Below are 25,261 nucleotides of genomic sequence, written 5' to 3'. Positions count from 1 at the left end.
TGATGCTATAGACTGGGACTAGTTAGCCTGACGAGAAACAGCTACTTGGTCACATTTTGGAAAAAAAAAAAAAATTAATAACACAGGAAAAGAGCAGGAGAAAGAAAATTCACTCTGGGTGTATGATACAGGGCCAGCTAAAGCTGTAACCCTGTACACAGAGAGCCTGGTAATAAAAGAACAGTCTCACAACTGCTTTTCCTCCTGTTCATGCTCCTTGTAACAGCTGGATACATACTAATTACAAGAAGTGAAAAAAAAAAAAAAAAAAAAAAAAAAAAGAGCTTTAAGTTTAAAAGCAGGCATGCAATCATCAGTCTCTCGTCAGTATAGTTTCAGACACAAGTGTGCTGTGCCACCTAGCAGGTCTATTTTAAATGCACATTCACAGTTCCTCCCGTTCCTCATTTGTGTGGGTGGCCTTTGCTGTCAGGGTAGAGCTGCAGTCTCCTTCCACACGCATCGTTTCTGTCCATCAAGAAATGGCTTAACCAAGGCTTCTCAGCCTCAGCACAACTGACATCTCAGGTCAGATCAGTCTCTGTTGGGGGCTAGGGGCTGTCCTGTGTATTATAGAATGTCTAGCAACATCCCTGACCTCTACCCACTAGATGCCAGTAGTAATCTCTCCTCTCAGCTGCGACAACCAAAAGTGTCTCCAGGCTTTGCCAGATATACCCCGGGGGTTAAAAATCACCCCATTTGATAATCACCGAGCTGAACTAAAAAAGAATGACTTTGTCTTCTTTCCCTGGCTCCACCCTCAGAGATCTCTATCCAAGGCTAGGAAAATGTATGAGCCATCTCTTGATCCACTGGCCTGCGCCACTACTTCTGACTTGCAAGATTTTCCATCATTGAGAACAATGCTCGTACTGCCCTTGAAAAGAAGGGCATTTCCAACTAAACTTTTGGTCGGTGGGAAGGAAGCACATTACTTTTTTGTTGTGAAACACTTGTCTGTCTTAGACTGTGGAAGGTCCAGGCACAGAATTCTATACACCCAAGAACTATATGAACTGAAAGGAGTCTCGGGCACTTGAAACTCACCTCCCTGTCTCTTTTCTTTGCCATTTATTTATTTATTTATTTATCTAACAAATGAAATAAAAAAACTCAAGGCCAAAGTGGGAAATGACTTGCTCCAGGTCATCCATATTCCTAACCCTCCTTTTACTGGGGCATGGGGAAATATTTTCCAATATACCTGAAAGGTTTAAGTCTCTAATCACGGATAACTTACAGCTTTTTACAAGCAAGAGTTTTGGCCAAATTATGCCAGTTAAGGAATGTAAATTTTATAAATGATGGAATACTGCAACCAATTAGTGCAAACAAACATTTATTGTGAAATATTCATCCTACCCTTTATTAGGTATTACATCATCAAAGCACTTTGTGGCAATGAAAATAGCTTTTTTTTTAACCCCTCTAATTCACCCAATATTCCATTAAAGCTGCAAAAAATGTGCAATCTGCTTGAAAAATAGGTTGCTCTTATTTACTCATTTGTGAAAAGTCAAAAATTAAAAAAGAAAATGATACTAGCATACAGGGCCTCTAGAGCCAATTCACCTTTCTATTTCCCAACTACTCCCCAAAATAATTAACAAAGATAATTTGTTTTAAATGCCTTTTTATAAAACCAATGCACCTTTCCCCATATTATAATCATACAAATTTTAAAAAGCCGTTATTTACTTTCTTGGAAAAAAGGTGGCCAGCCGTTGTTTTTTGATTGGGAGCATGTGTATTTCCTGGGAGTTCACTTTCTTTAACTTTATGCTCCGGTTTTTGATGGGTTTCCTAAGGGGCTCTGCATTTCCCATGGACTCTTCCCCTTGGCTGTTGATGTCATAGCCCTGAAGCACGGAGTCTTCTCTTTTGAAGGAGAAGTTTTTGGTGGACACCCCTGAGAGGCCTTTGATCTTGCCACAGAATATGGTAGGCACAGCATCTTCGACTGAGACAATGACCTTGGCTGCCTGGGACTCGCCCATCATCTCAATGTTATTTTCAGTCTTGACCTCGCTGCTGGCATGGTTGGGCTCGCTGAGCATCTCGGTGGCAGCTTCACTGCTGCTGATGTGACTATCCATCATGGCTGGGGCCTCATGGGACGTGGTAGGGGCAAAAGAAATTTCCATGCCACTGGGAAGTTTCTCCATCACTGTGTGACCTGAGCTGTCCACTGATGCACCACTGTCATACAGTGTCTCAGGGGGAGGCTCGGATTTCCGGTGGGCTGCCACTGACAGGTCTAGGGCTGCATCTTCCTGGAAGATTGGGGGACTGACTTCGCCAGCCTTGAGCCAGGGCACTGACTTCATGGAGAGATCCAGGGCCTCATTCTCACTTCCCATCTTAATGACCGTGTGGCGGCTGAGCTGGAAGTACTCCTTAGGCTGGAGGATGTCAAAGGGCTTCAGTTCATCTTTTTCCAGAGGGGTCTGGGTGCCTTTAAAGGGGTGCAGGCCAAAGGAAGATGGCGGTTTGGGGAAACTGGAGCTGAACTTGGATTCAGAACTCTGAGGCACCGGGATGGGGATGGGAATAGGGACTGGCACAGGCAAGGGGACGATCACAGGATACGGCACCAAGAGGGTGGCTGGTGGGACCAGGGGGGACAAGGGGGAGCTAAAAGGCTGGGGGGGCACAGGGGCATATCCAGGAGGAGGTTGACAAGGTGGGGGCCCGAGAGTGCCCTGAGAGGGAAACAAATTCTGGAGCACAGCTTCAAATGGCAAAGTGGGCTCCTGCGGTTGGCTGGGGATCCTCAGGTCCAGGAGCTGGGGCTGGGCCTCCGGGTCCTCCGCTCCCTGGAAGAGGTTGTTGTGGATGGTATTGGAGGAGCATGGGGCCTCCTGTGGCAGGACCAGAGGGGAGTTGAGGTGCTGAAAGACGTGCTGCTCCAGCACCACGGGCAGTTGCACGGGGCCCTGGGTGGTCATGACGTAGGTGGCATTGCCATTGGGATTGAGCTCTGGTGCGGAGCTTCCCTCCACCTGCATGTGAATGGGCATCACCACTGGGCTCTCCCCGAGGCACAGGGGCTGCAACACAGTGGCTGCCACCTTCAGAGCCATACCACTCTGAGACTCGGCAGGGGGGTTCAGAATGGATGGGGCTGGCACAGTCACCAGGGCCTTCTTTACCAGGTCAGTGGAGTTGATGTTCCAGGCCTCAGTGGTGATCAGTTGAGCCATGCCATTCTCCAGTCTGTTATTAGCCAAGGCAGGAGGGGAGTCAGTCATGTCCATGGAGAGGTTCTGGGACTGCAGGTTGTCCATCACTCAGCTCTGATGCCACTTGGCCTGCAACACAGAACATACAATATGAATCTTCCTGAAAAGACTGTTTATAATTGCCTTAAGAGCTCTCTCACATCTTTAGAAAGTTTTCACATTTTAGTTAACCAGGGAGCATAACCCATCTCTCTATGTATATATTCAGGTTATAGATATCTCCTAATATATGCAAACACACCCACATGGTCATCTGTGCTTGGAGAACCCCAATTTAACAGCTGATTAAGCTATAAATGCAGATGATGTAATCAGTAAATAGCCAAGTGAGGTTAAACCGGGCATTTTTTAAGCCTAATTCTCAGCTTATATGTTTAGCCTTCAACAAAAACAAACTTTCAGTCCACATTGCTACGTCAGACAGTTAAGATATGCAGAAATTTGACTCGTTCAAATTCAAATAAGCAGTGAAGACTTACTTTCCTTTACGGAAAAAAATAACGCCTTGTCACATTTGAATATGCTGTGACTATGGAAAATGGCATTTTAAATACTCTGTAGCAATCATTCTTCCAAAAGAGGTTTGATAAGGAAGAGCAGTCCATTTACACAAGGGTCATTACAGTTGTCTCTCTGTCTCCCTCTGACCAACGACATTCCCATTTCTCCCAATAACAGCAAAATCCATTCCCCAGGGCAAGGTGAAGATGGGATGATGACTCGCATAAATGGTCATTGGGTCCACTGTCATTTCCCCAATCAGTTCATCTATCTGATCTGTGGCCTCTCCTAATATCTAGCTGCCAAGAGGAAGAGGGCATTGATGAACCTAGGGCTGGGGAGATGGAACACTTGTCGGAAACGAAAATCCTCAAAGGTCAGGCACACTTTCTCAATGTCCTTGGCACCTCCCACAGACCTCTGGCCACCTCTTGAGAGGCCAAAGGGACCTAGCACGTGTGCTTCCTGGAGGAGGCAGGGCTGCAGATGTGATAGGGCTCTCCATGGAAACCTGTCCATATTTTTGCCTCGTTACCATGGAGAAGGCAGGCACCATGTCTAACTCAGGGATCTGAGCAGCCTTGGAGTCTGGTTGGGCTCAATAATAATTCAATAATCCTCAGTTTCACTGGGCAGGCCTTGGGCAACTGAGATTTTTGACCTCACCTATCCCAACTGCCTAGACTTTAGTCCTGTGGCCAGCTTGTCGTCCTCTCTCCACCCCAAAATTACCAACATAACCTCCAAAACAAGAAAGAGAGGCAGCCCGGCACACTGTGGGGTTAGAAATAAACAAACGAGGCCGGGTGTGGTGGCTCATGCCTGTAATCCCAACACTTTGGGAGGCTGAGGTAGGCAGATCATTTGAGGTCAGGAGTTCGAGACCAGCCTGGCCAACATGATGAAACCCTATCTCTACTAAAAACACAAAAATTAGCCGGGCGTGATGTCACACACCCGTAGTCCCAGCTACTCTACTCAGGAGGCTGAGGCAGGAGAATGGCTTGAACTCAGAAGGCAGAGGTTGCAGTGAACCAAGATCACGTCACTGCACTCCAGCCTGGGTGACAGAGCGAGACTCCATTTCAAAAGAAAAGAAAAAAAAGAAAGAAAGAAACAAATGATGTCTCACTACAGTAAGGCAGCTTTAACAAATGAACAACTCTGTGGTATTTCCAGGCAATCAGAATGTGTTAAATGCACAGAACAAGGAGTTTCTCTGAGGCAGGAGGAGAGGCGGGGAGGGAAACGATGCTGTGCAAACAACTTTGTGGAGAATGACTGGTGGGCCACACTTTCGGCAGGATCCAGAGCGTGTCTACCTCTGGAAGCCATGAGGTGACCCAGCATGCTGGCCAGTAACCCCCTTGGGACAGAGCTGGGAGGCAGCCTGGCCCCAGGGAGGCTGAGGGGGCTTGCCCTAGCTGAAGGATCTGGTTCTTTATGAGTGAAGCCTGATTCAGCCCAGAAGACGCCATGCCTCTAAGATGCTTTTTTAAATTATTATTTTATTTATTTATTTATTTATTTATTTATTCATTTATTTATGTGAGAAGGACTCTTGCTCTGTAGCCCAGGCTGGAGCACAGTGGCGCGATCTTGGCTCACTGCAACCTCTGCCTCCTGGATTCAAGTGGTTCTTCTGCCTCAGTCTCCCGAGTAGCTGGGACTACAGGCGCACACCACCATGCCTGGCTAATTTTTGCATTTTTAGTAGAGATGGGGTTTCACCATGTTGTCCGGGGTCATCTTGAACTCCTGGCCTCAAGTGATCCTCCTGCTTCAGCCTCCCAAGTGCTGGGATTACAGGTGTGAGCCACTGCACCTGGCCTCTAATACACCATTCATTCATACATGCATGTATGAATTCATTCATTCACTCATCCTGAGTGAAACAGACAAGGTTCTTGCTTTCATGGACATTATAGTCTAGTGGAGGCAACATGTATTTGATCAGAGATTTGCTAGCATGCAAAGGCATCAACGTTATACCAGGAGAGGCATCCAAATCAGCAGGACAAATATTTGTTGGCCACTTGTATGCAGCCCCAAGAAGGCCCTGAGAACCTAAGGCCAGATCCTTGTCCCTCACAGTGGCCAGAACCCTTGGGGAATGGTAAGAAAAGGCTGAAGGGAAGCTGCAGTAGGACTGGTGAGGACAACGGCAGCTACAGAAGTCAATACATGTTCTATGCCACATTTGGTCTTCCTGTGGGGTTAGGATTATCCAGCTGTGAGACATCTTTCTCATAACAGCTGCATCTGTCCACCCTTGCAGAAATGGCAGCTTCTCTCCCTCCCTGTCTGCTTCTCTCAATCCCCTCCCAAAGGAAAGAAGGCAAACTTCTGGATGCCTCGTCCACCTGATCCTTGCACACACCTTCAGCTTAGGTACCAGCTCTCATCATTTCCTGTGAAACCTCAATCCCTTCCCTGCCTGGCCTTGGTCTAGGCCTGCTAACATTCCAGAACAGTCCTGCTCAGAAAAGTGAAAAGAGGGTTTTGCCAGGGCAGGTGACCTCCCTCAGGCCCCTGTTCCTCCCACAGATAGCAAGAGCTACAACTCATTGAGCATCTGCTATTTGCCAGGCCCTCTGTTGAGAACAACCCAGCCAGAGGGGTCTTATAATTATGCCAGTTTTGTTGGTGGAAAAACTGATTCTGCAGAGAGATTAAATAAGTAGCCTAAAGGTACATAAAGGCTGGGCTTCCCAGGCTTCCCTTCGACCGTGAGAGCTGTGAAGGCCACGCTCCTCCATGCATTTTGTTTCCTGGCAAAAGCAGTCCCCACAGCCTCTCCTTCAACACCGAGTGCATGTGCCTGCAGACGCATGCAGGAAACAGTACGTGAGCATCACATTTCTTCAAAGTGGAGGCCAGGCCCTTCCTAGTAAAGTCATTGAACTATTGTTCTTTTTTATCCCACAAGGGGCCTCATCTGTCCCTCTGGTCACTGGAGTTCCTCCTGTCCTTGGCGACTGCAGCCCGAAGTGGCTATGGTTCTGTTACTGGAAGACTTGAGGGGCCTCCATCCTCTCAGCCTACTTTTGGTTACCCACCTATCCCCAGCCTGCCTTCCAGAGACAGGTGTCACATGGGTTGGAGGGCATCTCAGCACCAACGAGCTATAGACAGGCCCTTGCATCCCCTGCTGTGACTCAAGTCTCTGGGAACAAGGCTGAGGCCCAGTGAGATGAAGGACAGAGGACAGGCCAAGGTGTGGGTGGAGGGGAGCAGTATGCAGGATCTCAGGGCAGGAAAAACCCCTGGCCCAAACCTCACTTCCACCTCCTTCAACAGGATAGCTCCAGATCTGCCTGACTACTCAGCCAAAGCAGGCCTGAGAGTAGCCCTGGGCTTTTCCCTAGAGAGCTGCTGGCCCTGAGACAGACTTGCCTGCCTCCACCTAGTCCCTGCCAAGTATGGCGCTGGCCCTGGGACACCCAGGCAAAGGAACATGAACTTGGCCTTCATCATGCACCCTCTCATCTCCCAGAAAGTCTCGTTCTTTCTTTCTCTCTACATCTCCTCCTCTTGCTGTTCAACCTGCCAGCAAGCACCCTCCTCTGACTCTGAGTCAGCAGCTGAGGTGGTCTGGGTGCATCTAGTGGGAGCATAGTGGGTGTTGCTGCTGCAGGGGCTAGTACTGGAAGCCTCAGCGATGCCCTAAGAATACAAAACCAGTTCATGAATTGAGGGTTCAAAGGGTGAGTCTGTGTCCCTGAGGACAAGCCAAGTAGCCAGATAATGACTGGAGAGAAGGTAGAGACCCATCTCCCCACTCAGCCAAGCTGCTGATTAGCTTGGGCCTAAGGTGGGTGGGGGACCGCTTCAAATCAAGGAATATCACAGGAGCCAGCTGATGCTCAAGCCCAGGAGGCATGAATTTCTTCAGAGGCGACAGGGAACATTTTGTTTGGGTTTTGCAAAACATTTTCACATGGGTTTAAATGAGGGCACCCATCCATTCTGCCTGCTCCTATTATCCCTGGGGGTGTGGGAGTGGAGGTCACTAAACCATGGCAGTGTGGCTGGGTAGGAAGTGGGCAACCTGGATTTGCAAGTTGCTGGAGACCCTGGAGACCTCGATGTCTTGGTCTGCAGCCAGTTGCTAGGGCCTCAACCCCGTGTAGCCCATGTGCACCCTGTATGGAGACAGTGGGGAAAAGACTCAGGGCCCAGGACAGATGAAGAGGTGGGGAGCGACTGGGAGAGTAGCTCTGCTTGCAGACTTTTGGGGTATATTAATCTGTTCTCACACTCCTATGAAGACATACTTGAGACTGGGTAATTTATTATATTAAGAAAAGAGGTTTAATGGGCTCATGGTTCTGTGGGCCATACAGGCTTCTGCTTCTGGGGATCAGAAAACTAACGATCATGGCAGAAGGTGAAGGGGAAGGAGGCACATCTTCACGTGTCTGGCAAGAGGTGAGGGGGAGGTGCCATACACTTTTAAACAAGCAGATTTCGTGAGAACTCTATTGTAAGAACAGCAAGAGGGAAGTCCTATGGTCCAATCACCTCCCACTTGGCCCCTACCTCCAACACTGGAGATTACAATTTGACATGATATTTGGGTGGGGATACAGAGCCAAACCATATCATGGGGTCACAGAACTGTTATCTGAACCCCTCATCTAATTATTGCAAAGATCTAATTATACCAGAGGCCGGTCTCCCCAGGGTCTGACCATTAGCCTGGAGCTCTCTCCCACCTCAGCCTTCACCCAGCCAACTCCTGCTCATCTGTCTGACTTGAGGGGTTCAGCTCTAAAGTTGCTTCTTCTGAGATCAACCCCCACCCTCATTGGGCTCCCAAAGGACCCCAACTTGACTTTATCTAGTCCTGACTCTGCCCAGCCCATACTGGGATTTCTTATTTACTTGTTTCTCCAGGAGAAGGGGATAGTCTCCCACCTCATATCTGGCACTAGTAGGTGCTTAGGAAATATATTCTGGATGAATTGGTGCACGAATGAACACCTAAGCCTTCCTGAGCCTGGTGTTCTCATCCTCATCCTCTTGTCGCAGGCACACCATTTATACACTCATGGTGTGTCAAGGTGGGCAGGGATATTAAAGCTGACATCTCCTCAAGACTCTTGCTGACCCTTTTTACTGATGAGTAAGCTGCAACTCAAAAAGGCTGACTGAAACTTACACAAGGCCACTTCTTACAGAGGTCACGAGGCTCTTGTTTCGGGAAGAGCAGAGGGTCAGACCCGCAGGTGACATGGTGGGAGAACATGGCAGCCACTCACCTTCACCAGCCATGGGAGACTCCGATAGGTCAGTGTTAAATGTCCACAACAAACAAATAGGTGGATTTTAGGACTTGGAGAATAGCCTAAATTATCTGAGATGTCAAGTATTTTGCTTTTTAAATTAAGCCATCTATCAAGGTAAGTTTCTTCCCCTACAACAATCACATCTTAAAACATAGCTGAAAATCCTCTCAAGATATGTGTTTTCCAACTGTAAAATATCAACAGCTTTGGTTTCTATGGAGCGTGGAGGCAGCTATCAATTATTTCTTTTTTTTTTTTTTTTTAATGTATTTATTATTATTAAACTTCAAGTTGTAGGGTACATGTGCACAACGTGCAGGTTTGCTACATATGTATACTTGTGTCATGTTGGTGTGCTGCACCCATCAACTCGTCATTTACATCAGGTATAACTCCCAATGCAATCCCTCCCCCCTCCCCCCTCCCCATGATAGGCCCCGGTGTGTGATGTTCCCCTTCCCGAGTCCAAGTGATCTCATTGTTCAGTTCCCACCTACGAGTGAGAACATGCGGTGTTTGGTTTTCTGTTCTTGTGATAGTTTGCTAAGAATAATGGTTTCCAGCTGCATCCATGTCCCTACAAAGGACACAAACTCATCCTTTTTTATGGCTGCATAGTATTCCATGGTGTATATGTGCCACATTTTCTTAATCCAATCTGTCACTGATGGACCTTTGGGTTGATTCCAAGTCTTTGCTATTGTGAATAGTGCTGCAATAAACATACGTGTGCATGTGTCCTTATAGCAGCATAATTTATAATCCTTTGGGTATATACCCAGTAATGGGATGGCTGGGTCATATGGTACATCTAGTTCTAGATCCTTGAGGAATCGCCATACTGTTTTCCATAATGGTTGAACTAGTTTACAATCCCACCAACAGTGTAAAAGTGTTCCTATTTCTCCACATCCTCTCCAGCACCTGTTGTTTCCTGACTTTTTAATGATCGCCATTCTAACTGGTGTGAGATGGTATCTCATTGTGGTTTTGATTTGCATTTCTCTGATGGCCAGTGATGATGAGCATTTTTTCATGTGTCTGTTGGCTGTATGAATGTCTTCTTTTGAGAAATGTCTGTTCATATCCTTTGCCCACTTTTGGATGGGGTTGTTTGTTTTTTTCTTGTAAACTTGTTTGAGTTCTTTGTAGGTTCTGGATATTAGCCCTTTGTCAGATGAGTAGATTGCAAAAATTTTCTCCCATTCTGTAGGTTGCCTGCTCACTCTGATGGTAGTTTCTTTTGCTGTGCAGAAGCTCTTTAGTTTAATGAGATCCCATTTGTCAATTTTGGCTTTTGCTGCTGTTGCTTTTGGTGTTTTAGACATGAAGTCTTTGCCCATGCCTATGTCCTGAATGGTTCTACCTAGGTTTTCCTCTAGGATTTTTATGGTATTAGGTCTAACATTTAAGTCTCTAATCCATCTTGAATTAATTTTCGTATAAGGAGTAAGGAAAGGATCCAGTTTCAGCTTTCTACTTATGGCTAGCCAGTTTTCCCAGCACCATTTATTAAATAGGGAATCCTTTCCCCATTTCTTGTTTCTCTCAGGTTTGTCAAAGATCAGATGGCTGTAGATGTGTGGTATTATTTCTGAGGACTCTGTTCTGTTCCATTGGTCTATATCTCTGTTTTGGTACCAGTACCATGCTGTTTTGGTTACTGTAGCCTTGTAGTAGAGTTTGAAGTCAGGTAGCGTGATGCCTCCAGCTTTGTTCTTTTGACTTAGGATTGTCTTGGAGATGCGGGCTCTTTTTTGGTTCCATATGAACTTTAAAGCAGTTTTTTCCAATTCTGTGAAGAAGCTCATTGGTAGCTTGATGGGGATGGCATTGAATCTATAAATTACCTTGGGCAGTATGGCCATTTTCACGATATTGATTCTTCCTATCCATGAGCATGGTATGTTCTTCCATTTGTTTGTGTCCTCTTTGATTTCACTGAGCAGTGGTTTGTAGTTCTCCTTGAAGAGGTCCTTTACATCCCTTGTAAGTTGGATTCCTAGGTATTTTATTCTCTTTGAAGCAATTGTGAATGGAAGTTCATTCCTGATTTGGCTCTCTGTTTGACTGTCACTGGTGTATAAGAATGCTTGTGATTTTTGCACATTAATTTTGTATCCTGAGACTTTGCTGAAGTTGCTGATCAGCTTAAGGAGATTTTGGGCTGAGACAATGGGGTTTTCTAAATATACAATCATGTCGTCTGCAAACAGGGACAATTTGACTTCTTCTTTTCCTAACTGAATCCCCTTGATTTCTTTCTCTTGCCTGATTGCCCTAGCCAGAACTTCCAACACTATGTTGAATAGGAGTGGTGAGAGAGGGCATCCCTGTCTTGTGCCAGTTTTCAAAGGGAATTTTTCCAGTTTTTGCCCATTCATTATGATATTGGCTGTGGGTTTGTCATAAATAGCTCTTATTATTTTGAGGTACGTTCCATCAATACCGAATTTATTGAGCGTTTTTAGCATGAAGGGCTGTTGAATTTTGTCAAAAGCCTTTTCTGCATCTATTGAGATAATGATGTGGTTCTTGTCTTTGGTTCTGTTTATATGCTGGATTATGTTTATTGATTTGCGAATGTTGAACCAGCCTTGCATCCCAGGGATGAAGCCCACTTGATCATGGTGGATAAGCTTTCTGATGTGCTGCTGAATCCGGTTTGCCAGTATTTTATTGAGGATTTTTGCATCGATGTTCATCAGGGATATTGGTCTAAAATTCTCTTTTTTTGTTGTGTCTCTGCCAGGCTTTGGTATCAGGATGATGTTGGCCTCATAAAATGAGTTAGGGAGGATTCCCTCTTTTTCTATTGATTGGAATAGTTTCAGAAGGAATGGTACCAGCTCCTCCTTGTACCTCTGGTAGAATTCAGCTGTGAATCCATCTGGTCCTGGACTTTTTTTGGTTGGTAGGCTATTAATTATTGCCTCAATTTCAGAGCCTACTATTGGTCTATTCAGGGATTCAACTTCTTCCTGGTTTAGTCTTGGAAGAGTGTAAGTGTCCAGGAAATTATCCATTTCTTCTAGATTTTCCAGTTTATTTGCGTAGAGGTGTTTATAGTATTCTCTGATGGTAGTTTGTATTTCTGTGGGGTCGGTGGTGATATCCCCTTTATCATTTTTAATTGCGTCGATTTGATTCTTCTCTCTTTTCTTCTTTATTAGTCTTGCTAGTGGTCTGTCAATTTTGTTGATCTTTTCAAAAAACCAACTCCTGGATTCATTGATTTTTTGGAGGGTTTTTTGTGTCTCTATCTCCTTCAGTTCTGCTCTGATCTTAGTTATTTCTTGCCTTCTGCTAGCTTTCGAATGTGTTTGCTCTTGCTTCTCTAGTTCTTTTAATTGCGATGTTAGAGTGTCAATTTTAGATCTTTCCTGCTTTCTCTTGTGGGCATTTAGTGCTATAAATTTCCCTCTACACACTGCTTTAAATGTGTCCCAGAGATTCTGGTATGTTGTATCTTTGTTCTCATTGGTTTCAAAGAACATCTTTATTTCTGCCTTCATTTCGTTATGTACCCAGTAGTCATTCAGGAGCAGGTTGTTCAGTTTCCATGTAGTTGAGCGGTTTTGATTGAGTTTCTTAGTCCTGAGTTCTAATTTGATTGCACTGTGGTCTGAGAGACAGTTTGTTATAATTTCTGTTCTTGCACATTTGCTGAGGAGTGCTTTACTTCCGATTATGTGGTCAATTTTGGAGTAAGTACGATGTGGTGCTGAGAAGAATGTATATTCTGTTGATTTGGGGTGGAGAGTTCTATAGATGTCTATTAGGTCTGCTTGCTGCAGAGATGAGTTCAATTCCTGGATATCCTTGTTAACTTTCTGTCTCGTTGATCTGTCTAATGTTGACAGTGGAGTGTTGAAGTCTCCCATTATTATTGTATGGGAGTCTAAGTCTCTTTGTAAGTCTCTAAGGACTTGCTTTATGAATCTGGGTGCTCCTGTATTGGGTGCATATATATTTAGGAGAGTTAGCTCTTCCTGTTGAATTGATCCCTTTACCATTATGTAATGGCCTTCTTTGTCTCTTTTGATCTTTGATGGTTTAAAGTCTGTTTTATCAGAGACTAGTATTGCAACCCCCGCTTTTTTGTGTTCTCCATTTGCTTCGTAAATCTTCCTCCATCCCTTTATTTTGAGCCTATGTACGTCTCTGCGTGTGAGATGGGTCTCCTGAATACAGCAGACTGATGGGTCTTGACTCTTTATCCAGTTTGCCAGTCTGTGTCTTTTAATTGGAGCATTTAGTCCATTTACATTTAAGGTTAAGATTGTTATGTGTGAACTTGATCCTGCCATTATGATATTAACTGGTGATTTTGCTCGTTAGTTGATGCAGTTTCTTCCTAGCCTTGATGGTCTTTACATTTTGGCATGTTTTTGCAATGGCTGGTACCGGTTGTTCCTTTCCATGTTTAGTGCTTCCTTCAGGGTCTCTTGTAAGGCAGGCCTAGTGGTGACAAAATCTCTAAGCATTTGCTTATCTGTAAAGGATTTTATTTCTCCTTCACTTATGAAACTTAGTTTGGCTGGATATAAAATTCTGGGTTTAAAATTCTTTTCTTTAAGAATGTTGAATATTGGCCCCCACTCTCTTCTGGCTTGAAGAGTTTCTGCCGAGAGATCTGCTGTTAGTCTGATGGGCTTCCCTTTGTGGGTAACCCGACCTTTCTCTCTGGCTGCCCTTAAGATTTTTTCCTTCATTTCAACTTTGGTGAATCTGGCAATTATGTGTCTTGGAGTTGCTCTTCTCGAGGAGTATCTTTGTGGCGTTCTCTGTATTTCCTGGATTTGAATGTTGGCCTGCCCTACTAGGTTGGGGAAGTTCTCCTGGATGATATCCTGAAGAGTGTTTTCCAACTTGGTTCCATTTTCCCCATCACTTTCAGGCACCCCAATCAGACGTAGATTTGGTCTTTTTACATAATCCCATACTTCTTGCAGGCTTTGTTCATTTCTTTTTCTTCTTTTTTCTTTTGGTTTCTCTTCTCGCTTCATTTCATTCATTTGATCCTCCATCGCTGACATTCTTTCTTCCAGTTGATCGAGACGGTTACTGAAGCTTGTGCATTTGTCACGTATTTCTCGTGCCATGGTTTTCGTCTCTTTCATTTCATTTGTGAGCTTCTCTGCATTAATTACTCTAGCCATCAATTCTTCCACTTTTTTTTCAAGATTTTTAGTTTCTTTGCGCTGGGTACGTAATTCCTCCTTTAGCTCTGAGAAATTTGATGGACTGAAGCCTTCTTCTCTCATCTCGTCGAAGTCATTCTCCGTCCAGCTTTGATCCGTTGCTGGCGATGAGCTGCGCTCCTTTGCCGGGGGAGATGCGCTCTTATTTTTTGAATTTCCAGCTTTTCTGCCCTGCTTTCTCCCCATCTTTGTGGTTTTATCTGCCTCTGGTCTTTGATGATGGTGATGTACTGATGGGGTTTTGGTGTAGGTGTCCTTGCTGTTTGATAGTTTTCCTTCTAACAGTCAGGATCCTCAGCTGTAGGTTGTAGCTGTAGGAGATTGCTTGAGGTCCACTCCAGACCCTGTTTGCCTGGGTATCAGCAGCAGAGGCTGCAGAAGATAGAATATTTCTGAACAGCGAGTGTACCTGTCTGATTCTTGCTTTGGAATCTTCCTCTCAGGGGTGTACTCCACCCTGTGAGGTGTGGGGTGTCAGACTGCCCCTAGTGGGGGATGTCTCCCAGTTAGGCTACTCAGGGGTCAGGGACCCACTTGAGCAGGGAGTCTGTCCCTTCTCAGATCTCAACCTCCGTGTTGGGAGATCCACTGCTCTCTTCAAAGCTGTCAGACAGAGTCGTTTGCGTCTGCAGAGCTGCTGCGTTTGTTATTATTTACTGTGCCCTGTCCCCAGAGGTGGAGTCTACAGAGACAGGCAGGTTTCCTTGAGCTGCTGTGAGCTCCACCCAGTTCGAGCTTCCCAGCAGCTTTGTTTACCTACTTAAGCCTCAGCAATGGCGGGCGCCCCTCCCCCAGCCTCGCTGCTGCCTTGCCGGTAGATCACAGACTGCTGTGCTAGCAATGAGGGAGGCTCCGTGGGTGTGGGACACTCCCGGCCAGGTGTGGGATATGATCTCCTGGTGTGCCTGTCTGCTTAAAGCGCAGTATTGGGGTGGGAGTTACCCGATTTTCCAGGTGTTGTGTGTCTCAGTTCCCCTGGCTAGGAAAAGGGATTCCCTTCCCCCTTGCGCTTTCCAGGTGAGGCAATGCCTCGCCCTGCTTCAGCTCTCGCTGGTCGGGCTGCAGCAGCCGACCAGCACCGATCGTCTGGCACTCCCCAGTGAGATGAACCCAGTACCTCAGTTGAAAATGCAGAAATCGCCGGTCTTCTGTGTCGCTAGCGCTGGGAGTTGGAGACTGGAGCTGTTCCTATTCGGCCATCTTCCATAGTCAGCTATCAATTATTTCTAGTCAAAGTAGGACTGTCTACCCAAGCTTGTCCAACTCGTGGCCCAAGGGTCACATATGGCCCAGAGAGCTTTGAATGCGGCCCAACACACATTTGTAAATTTTCTTAAAGCATTACGAAATTTTTTTTGCATTTTTTTTTTAACTCATCAGCTATCATTAGTGTATTTTAGGTGTGGTCTAAGACAATTCTTCCAATGTGGCCCAGGGAAGCCAAAAGATTGAATACCCCTGGATGCCCTTGTTGCTCAAAGTGGGGTCCTTGGAGCAGCAGCAGCAGCAGCAGCTCCCAGGATCTTGTTAGAAATACAAATCTCAGGCCACAGCCCAGACCCACTGAATCAGAATCTGCCTTCCAAACAGAGCCCCAGGAGATGTGTATGCACATTGAAGTCTGAGCAGTGCTGGTCTACCACTGGTTCTCAGATTTTGCTATTCATTGGAGTAATCTGGAGCTTAAAAAAAAAAAAAAAAAAAAAAAAACCATGCCTGGGTCCTACCCCTAAGACTGAGATTTAATTATTCTAGGATGCAGCAGGTGATTCTAATGTACAGTGAGGCTCTGGACCCTTAATCTAAAGGCCAGAACACACGACTGCTGGTCTGCTGACCTTCTCAATGGCCCATCTTCCTTCTTACTTCCCAAAAAAGACTGAGGCTATCAACACACCAAACTCCCACCTCTTCCCCGGGGCCCCTGCAGTGTCTCCCTATGTGCCCCCACTCCCAGGAAGACGTGAGATGGCTCTCCCTCTTGCAAGGCTGACTTCCCAGAGACCTCTGCTAAGAATCTTGTCCCTTCCATCCGTGCCCTATTCTGAGTCTATTTTGTGCTTTCCATCCAGTACTTAAATCAAACCTTCAATGACTAACCTAATTCTACATAAAAATCACCAGCCACTCTCTATGAGCCAAGTAAGAAAAGCATAATTTTCATCATTTAATTCTATACGTACACGGTTTTACCATTCGGGACTTGAGATACACTAAATATCTAAGAAGTAATTCCAACTGGGTAACAACTGGTCTTTCTCTCCCCATAGGGTATAATAATTGTCAATTACTTGCCCCAGTGATTAAATTTTCTAAGCTTTAAACATCAGCACAGGGCCTTTTTACCAAAGCTGTGAACATAATTACCACATGAATGTAGTCTCAAATTGGTTAAAATATGAAGAATACACAAAATAGTCACCTGCCTTATGGTTGATTGCCTTTTACATCCAGAGGTCTACACAGCCCTCTGAAAGGAATATGAATGCCCAGATTAGCTTTAGAGACGAGTTCCCTGAAACGCTAATTCATTTATGAAAACAGTAGTGACCACAAACATTGCAACTGGGACTAAACTTCATGAGGACGGACAGTGGCTATGGGGAAGATCTGTTAGGGAGGACAGAGTACAAATATTATCTCTGATCTGATATTTGTGAAAAATAGGAGAAGTGGAGCCAAGCATCAGAAACTGGCTATAAACAGCAGGAGAGCCCAAGGTCTTCCCAGGGAGAGGAGGTAAGGTCACGCCCTGAGGTATCATAAAACTTATTTATGTTTGTTTTATCATCTCATCTTTTTTTATTCCTGTTTTTTATTTTATAGTGTATGTAATAAATATAGGAAGGCATATAAATCTAATTATATGTCTGTGTGCATATGTGTGTGTTAAGGGGAGTGTTCACATTTTTTTTTTTTCTAACAGGAGTGCGAGAATTAAAACATTGCAAGACAGCAGGAGAAATGAAGCTCTCAGGGCCCAGGGAGACTTCCAGGGTGCCCCTACCTGAACAAGTCTCAGTGTCACTGGCCCAGTCCACCCCTTCTGGGATTTTTGTGTTTTTTGGGGGAGAGTCTCACTCTGTTGCCCAGGCTGGAGTACAGTGGTCCAATCATTACTTACTGCACCCTCAACCTCCCAGGCTCAAGCAACCCTCCTGCCTCAGCCTCCTGAGTAGCTGGGACTACAGGTGTGTGCCACAATGCCCACTTGATTTTTACTTTTATTTTTGTTGAGACTGGAGTCTCACTATGGTATTCAGGCTAGTCTTGAACTCCTGGCCTCAAGTAATCCTCCCACCTCGACTTCCCAAAGTGCTGGGATTACAGGCATGAGCCACCATGCCCGGCCCCATCCCACTTGTTTTCAAGAGCAAGAACCTGAGGCTCACAGGTGAAGTGACTTGCTCAAGTTCACACAGCATAGAGTACACTGACTCCCAGACCCATGCTCCTTCCTTAAAGGCTCATTACCCCACCTGTTGCCTCTGTTTCACATTTCAAAAGATGTTGAGGAGCACTTGAGTCTAACACACAAGCTATAGAGTTAGCACAGTCAGTCACCCAGGATTAGAACATCTTTATTGGAACCAGCATCTAATGCCAAAGTATGTGGGATGGTTTGATTCAACCAACAAAATGTCAAAAAGTTTGATAGGTGAGGAGCTTGCTAAAAAAAAGAACCCCCCCCCCCCATGTCTTGACTCAGTGATACCTAATAGATAAGTCATTGAAACGAAGAGATTCAGGACACACATGAACTTTTCATGACTGTTGGAATGTTGTTTTATACATCTGGGACTCAGTTTCCTCTTTTGTAACATGGGGGACTGCTCTACTCTCACTCAGGTCTCCTTGGAGCCAGTGGTGCCTGCTGGGGAGGAGTCAAACCTAGCCTCCCAGGAGCTGCTGGAGGAGGAATTGCTGTGGGCCCCAAAGGACGGGCAAGTGGGAAGACCAAGGAAGAATTGGAGGGAGGACACCACCAGCTCCCAGGCCTGGTTTTCCAAGCCTCTACTACCTTCAGCCTGCCCACAAAGGATCTATGATGGGTTTGGGGGCCCACACGGGCCTGACTGCAAGGCTGGAATATGGAACTAGATTTGTGTCCATTAATTTTTATTCATTCTTTCAAAAATGATGTGGGCACCTACTATGTGCCAGGCATGTATCTCCTATTCCTCCAACCTGATACCACTTTCTTTGTAGGCAGGTTGCCATCTCTCTTGGCTCCATTCTCAAGATATTAACCAAATCCATATTATCCCAGGATTATCTGCTTTTAACAGGGCTCCTTCAAGGCTCACATTTCCTGCAGAGGTATAGGAGTAAGTCTCTAAGGGAAGAATGCCAGTCCCTAGACAGCTGGAAGGGGTGATGTTGGTGCAAGGATCTCAACAAATGTCTATTTTCTAGAGATGGCTGCTCCTGATACTAACAGGAATGAACTGCCTTCCTCAGGTCTTGGCGAACCTCAGCATCACAGAAGAAAATCATAAAGAGCTGCTGGTGGTGGTAGGGGACACTCACCTGGACGGGGGACTGTGAGAGTCAGAAAGCATCCATCCCTGCATTGGGCCAATGCCCTACAGTTCAGTTGGACACCCAGAACCCCAAGCACCCTCAGGTGCTGCTGCTGGAGCAGCCATCTCATGCAGGAGCTCAGGTCACGTTTAAGGTCTTGGGCCAAGGTCTATCATCTTAAAGAGCTATGATTTTTGGACATTTTTCTGACAACAAAGAAACCTCTTAAATTTGGAACAAAGAGGAGGAAAAAACCTGCCTCTGGAAGAGAAAATACTTCTAATTAGATTGAGATACAAAGGTTAAATTTTTGTTCTGGGAAAAAGACTGTTTATAATCCTGTGTCATTAGCAGGACATTTTCCAGAGACCAGTGTGCCAGAAATAGACCCTCTGAGGGGTCACTGGAAGGAAGGGGTGCAGATTTCTGAAGTATAAAGAACTGGAGTTCAGTTTCACCTTTTTCTAATGCATGTGAATCCCTTGCCACCCTTTGCCATGGAGACAGTGCCAGGCTCACCCTGGGCACTGGGCCCCCTATGAGAGTGGTTAGGAGTATAAGGTTTGAACTTAGACAGGCCTATGTTCAAACTTCAGCTCTGCCTAATTTTGCTAGCTGTGTGACCTGGGGCAAGTAAGTTCTCAGCCTCAGTTTCTCTCTGTGTAAAATGAGGATTAAAAAAAGACCTGTCACATTGGGTGGTTGTAATGATTAAAGGAGATAAGCTAAGTAAAGTACTTGGCACAGTGCCTGACACAGAAAGTGTTCAGTAAATCATGGCAATTATCAATGTCGTCATCATCACTGGTACCATCATCAACATCATTAGCATCATTGTTGTCGATGCAGTCTTCATCTTCACCATCATTCTCATTGTCAGTGCTATCATCATCATTGTGTCATTGACATCATTGGCATCATCAGATCCACCCGCCATATTTCTTGTGAGCATCTTGAGTAGTATCACCCATGCTCCCTTTGCACCTGAATGGGTTTATACATTCGCAACCCTGTTTATTCAAAGATTCATTTAAAAATCAGCTACTAGGAACTAAGAAGGCACTTACCATAGGATTGGTGTTACACCTGATGGCAAGGTTTCCAGGTCAGCCCACAAAAACCCACCTAACACCCAACGTAGCTGAAATAAGCATTTGAAGTGAAAATAGAAAACAATGCTCTCTCAATATTAGACATTAAATATGGTGGGAAGACAAATAAATACAAAAATCTATTTTTTATTCAGACTGAAAGGCTGGGGGAGAAAGAAAAGGTGGCCAGAACCTTTTGTATCTTGAATATGAACTCATGAGCACTTTTAAGGGTTCTGAAGTTACTGCTGATTGACCGCACATAATTTCACTTCATAGCCTTCAGTTTTCCTTCTCCTTTGCACAAGAGCTTAAGTAGCTCTCCTCTCCTACTTTTCAGTGGTGATGAAGGTCATTTTCTCACTCACAAAAACATGGAAGAAGTGGAAGCAGAGAGGACGAGGGTAAGGATAAGAAGGAGAGAGAAAGCAAAGAGCCTTTTTGAGGTAACTAGGCAAGAGTCAAAGTAGAGAAGACTCAAAAGTTCGTGTAGATCCAAAGGAAAGATTGGTTAGCTATAACAGAAGAGTGAAAGAACACAGAGAAACTGAGGAAAGCTGTGAGGAAAACACTGAATGAGAGTTACTCAGCTGGCCACAAGGGGATGCTGTAATCTGCAATAGCTTGGTTGCAGGACAGCAGGGTGAAGGGAGAGACAGGACTGGAACTTCTTAGCACAGTGAGGACATGGTAAAAAAAATAAAATACAGCATTGTTCACAAGTTTGAGTACTGCAAGTACTTAGGGAAGGTGCTCCAAATTTGGGCAGAACTTCTCCTATGCCTCTAAAATCATCAAACACATTCCCTTGTGACTTGGTTATCAGTTTCAGGAAAAAAAATCTAAATGTACCTTCTTTCTGTGTCTAATATTTATTTTTTCCTACCCCCCCAGCTCCCCCAACCCCTCCTTGGACAGTCAGAATTAGGTTTCTCCCATCAAAATTGGGTTTTCCAGAAAGAAGCTGATAAACTCATTCTCATTGAGGTGCATGACTGATAAGGCAGAAGTATTATGTTCCTTTATTGGTATAATAAAGATAATCCAGCTAGTAATAAAGCTATAGACAAAGAAATGAAACTATAATTGAGACATTTCAGATACTGGTCATGGGGAGGAACCTTCCTAGCAGTCTTGAAATTTCTCCATAGAGACAAGAGCCTACAACTATGATTAAGTTTGCTGGGCCCATTGGGAGGCACCTGAGATCAAATAAAGGGGGCAGGGGCTTGACCTTGACCCTTAAGTACTCAACTAAGGAACGACATGAATGTGAGTCAATTAGTCATCCCTTTATAGACACAATCAGCAAGCACTTATTGCTCACCCAACATGAACTTCCTGAATATGTGCCTCCCTGGTGCAGAGATTTTAGCAGCATCCAAAGTTTTCCAGGGCCCTGTTACTGAACTGGCTACCTCCTTAAACGCTGGTTTCTGTCTTACCAGGTTTCCAGGCAGAAGTTAGGGCTCTCCGCCCATGCACAACACGCTATTGCAGTGCTACAGCCACAATGGCAACTTCACGATCATCATCAATCATGTTCTTTGAACCATTACCAACGATGGCGATGAACAGGGCGAGGGGAGTGAAGAAAGGAGGCTGTTGGGTTTTGGTGAACCCAACTAGCTAGTTGTCTTAGCTTGGGTTTCCCCACAAACAGACACTAAGGCAAGGATTAAATGAAAATAATTTATTTGGGAGAAGATCCCAGACAACACCAGTAGAGGAGTGAAGTGGTGAGACAAGGAAAGCAAGGAAGCCAATTTATCAAACAAGTTACCACTGTGGGCAATTGAAGCTCAATTCCACTGGAGAGACCTCAGAGTCACCCCAACTGAGAGGCTAGGAAATTGGGGTGTTTATTCACCCGCCCCCATTCATCACTGGCCAAGGGCTGCTCCTGGAGGATATAGTCATTCCTTAGCACTTCCAGCTAGCCCAGCATGCAGATCTAGTGCGCTCCTGAGACAAAAACCAAAAACCAAAAATTCACACCTTTAGGGAGTGTCATGGATGTTTGCAGTAAGTAGCATTTGGTGTATAAGAGGCCATTCTGAGCGGGAAATGGCAGGACACCGACAAATGTCTGCTACACCAGCCATGGCCTGGAAAGTCTCAATGCTTTTGTGAATATCCAAATGTCATTAATTTAGGCCACCATGACCAAATGTTTCCCCAGTTGGTGACACCTTCTGTAACCCCTGTGAAGAAGACACTCCTTTATAATAACAATGTTCACACCACAGGGGAATCAGCTGGAAAGGGGTGTGACTCAAGATCTTATAAAAAAACAAGACACACAAGGGGGCCAGAGATGACTATCTTTCCAAAAGCAAAATGTTCAAGAGATGGTCAGCATAGCTAATGTGTTCCTTTGCTAAAATATAACTGGGGCCCTCCAGAAAGTTCTTTGAATCATATTTGTGCTGGCTGGAAAGCAAGATGTTCCTGGGATGAGTCACAGAGGGAGTTTCTTTTCTGGTGATCTTGTGTTCCAACTTGGGGACCAAAAATCAATAAATAAACAAACACTACTTCACTTCATCAGCTGCATGCTGCCTAATAATAATAACAATAACTTCGACCCGAGAAGTAGAGACAATGCAGGAAGGAGAGGGTGGAGAGTACTCATCTTTCAGACAGGGAAGCTTCTTTCTGGAATTCTGTTTTGTCAAAAGCACCCTTCTGCCTAGAGGTGCAAGAGCAGAACAACATCCTCCGCAGAATCTTAGGGTTGGTGAGGCTTTTGAAGTCCTTAAAAATTCACTATATGTATCCTAAAGCAAGTATCATGGTTGGAGCTAATATAGCATAAACAACACAAAATTGGGGTGGGGGGAGGAAAAAGATCAGCTGTACAACATCTGGCTAGTTAGCAATAACGATTATAGGTATTATTTCCTATTTTATTTGGGGGAAGAGTTCTAGAATGCATGTGTTTGCATGCATGCATGTGCGCACGTGCGCGCAGCGCACACACACACACACACACACACACACACACACACACACACACACAGTGGCCAAGCAGGAGTGAAGCCACCTGTTGTCCCTCTAATAGTCAAGGAGGATTCTCAAATCAGGATTCTCCCTCCTCACCTGTTCCACCTCAGGTATTTTCCATCTGAATTCCAGTCATCAAATCTTTATTGTTGCAGGTGACCTGTGAACTGGACCTTGCCACATGAGTAGGATTTTGGCGCAGGAGATGTTGGAATGTAGGAGGGTTTTCCAAAAGTGCAGGACAGAAGGAAAGGCAGAAGAGGACAGGTATGTCTGGGGCAGGCTAGTAGGTTAGGTGCCTGAAGTCCAGGGCTGGTGAGGGCTTAGGGGAGAGTCAAGAGTGCTTCAGACATTCTAGGGGTTATCTATTAGGTTGGTGCAAAAGTAATTGCGGTTTTTGCCATTCCTTTCAATGGTAAAAACCGCAATTACTTTTGCACCAACCTAGTAGCTCTTTTAAAGAGTGTTCAGAATCACCCATCAATTAACCTTGTGCCCCAAAGGACTGACAACTCAACCGACACAATCTTGATGTTCTCTCAGGCTCTGATGAGCAGGAAGCCATCAATTCACTAGTGAAACCATTAGGTTGGGAGGAAAAGATAAAACAGTTTAATTTGCAGGGCTTTGCTAGCTCCTCTGCCTCTTTTCTTTCTCTCTCTTTCTCTTTCTCTTTCTTTCTCTCTTTCCCTCCCTCCCTTCCTTCCTTCCTTTCTCTCTCTCTCTCTCTCTCTTTCTTTCTCTTTCTTTCTTTCTTTCTCCCCCTCCTCTACTTACTCCCTCTCACACACACAGTGACAAGTTGATAATAATAAACCATTTAATAAGCATTTACCATGCATCCCACTAGGTATTTCACATTTATTTTCTCATCTCAGTTTCTCAGCATTCCCAGCAGACTGGTACCACCTTGGTGTGACTGGGTTTGTTGGATTGTTGCTTTCCACCCCGCCAACTCCCCACTCCCAGGAACTGAGCTGTGAATCCCCAGAGAATGGTTGTTTTGATGGGAGGGAGGGTCAGAGCTTTCCAGAACATGCACAACATTCACTGCAGGGAAGGCACTTCTGGGAGAGGTGGAGGGGAGAGAGAGAGCAAAGATTCCTGGTAGTGTGCAGAGAGCAGGTGAGAGTAGAGAAAGGCAGGAAGGAAGAAGTGGAGATGTCTTCGGTCTCTGACCAGAACCTAGGATTTCTCAGCCTACATCTGCACCTCAGGCAGGTCTGCCTAGCTTTGCTGTCTTGGCCCAGCCCTGCTTGGACTTCCCTCTCCACCTCTCCACCACTAACACTGCAGCTAGTGACTATTGGCCCATGAAGGACACAGCTTGAAATAGGTGCTCCCTTTTGTTTTTGGAGCTCAATTCTCACTTCCCATACCTCTGGTCCAGCTTGCATCCCAGGTAGGGGTTCATTCGCATGCTTCCCAGAAATATTTCACCTGTGGCTGTTCACCAAACCCACCTCCTCTTCTTCCTGGACTACATTTCCCAGCCTCCCTTGCAGTTGGATGTGGCCATGTGCCTGAGTTCTAGCAAAGGGAACTTGAGTTGAAAGTGAGGGGCACCACTTCCAGGCCTGCCTCCTACAAAGCTTCCTTCCATATGTGATGCTCCAACCCTTTTCCCCTTCCCCTCAGCTTGATGCAAAAGGACCTTTTAGAAGCGCCCTGTTGAAGATAGTGGAGCCACAAGATGGAAGGGCCTGCATGCCTGAATCATGGCTTGGAGGGGAAAGGGCTACCTGCCATCAGGATAATCCATTTGGGGCTTTAAGTGAGTAAGAAATTGACTTCTATTGTGTTTGAGCCATGGTACTCTTTCAATGTGTCGGTAAGCAAAGCTAGCATTATCTTAAGTAACACAGAGCTTCCTGGGACCCACCCTGTGCACAGTGCTGGGGGCAGGCAGGCTTGTCTCTGCCTGTTGGGAGCTCCTACTCTATTACTTCCACCAAGCTCAGAGCACCCCATAACCCACTGGCTTTCATATCAGTGACTTTCAAACCAGGACCTTAGAAGTAGCCCAAGTACTCACAGCCCAATTCCAAGCTTCCACGTGCTAGCTTTTCTGCAGTAAATTCACCGAGCACCCTTGGCTGCTCTTCCTGACTTGAATAGTGTATTTACATGGGGTCAGGACCATCCTGTGCTCTGTAACTGCATAAATATCCACTGAAAGAGTCTGTTTCATTGGCATTCACAGAGCTGGCAGGGATAAGGGAGCTGCCTCCAGGGAGCAGGAAAAGGCAGAGTTTTCAGCAGCTTCATTCCCTGGAGCCCTACAGCTGCTCAGGTGGCCCTCACCCATGTGAGAAGGTGGGGGCTGTGGGAGGGAGAAGCAGCAGGTCCCTGGCACAACACAGGCAAACATACCTGGGAAGTTGGCACACCTGGCTTCT

General features: G+C 45.5%; 1 protein-coding gene across 2 annotated transcripts in view; it reads right to left on the bottom strand.

Moving 5' to 3' along the window:
* Window positions 1-1,325: 1,325 nt before the first annotated feature.
* The window catches only part of RAI2 (retinoic acid induced 2), a 68,287-nt gene continuing 44,351 nt past the window's right edge, over window positions 1,326-25,261 (bottom strand). For both annotated transcript variants that reach the window (XM_007991169.2, XM_007991168.2), the window contains exon 2: window positions 1,326-3,314. In XM_007991169.2, the coding sequence (XP_007989360.1) occupies window positions 1,698-3,290 (1,593 nt within the window). In that variant the 5' untranslated portion in view covers window positions 3,291-3,314 and the 3' untranslated portion in view covers window positions 1,326-1,697. The remainder of the gene's footprint in view (window positions 3,315-25,261) is intronic.

Source organism: Chlorocebus sabaeus, chromosome X (assembly GCF_047675955.1).
Source record: "Chlorocebus sabaeus isolate Y175 chromosome X, mChlSab1.0.hap1, whole genome shotgun sequence".
Lineage (NCBI taxonomy): Eukaryota > Metazoa > Chordata > Mammalia > Primates > Cercopithecidae > Chlorocebus > Chlorocebus sabaeus.
Note: the sequence above shows the minus strand (reverse complement) of the source record. Positions and strands in the feature narration are given on the sequence as shown.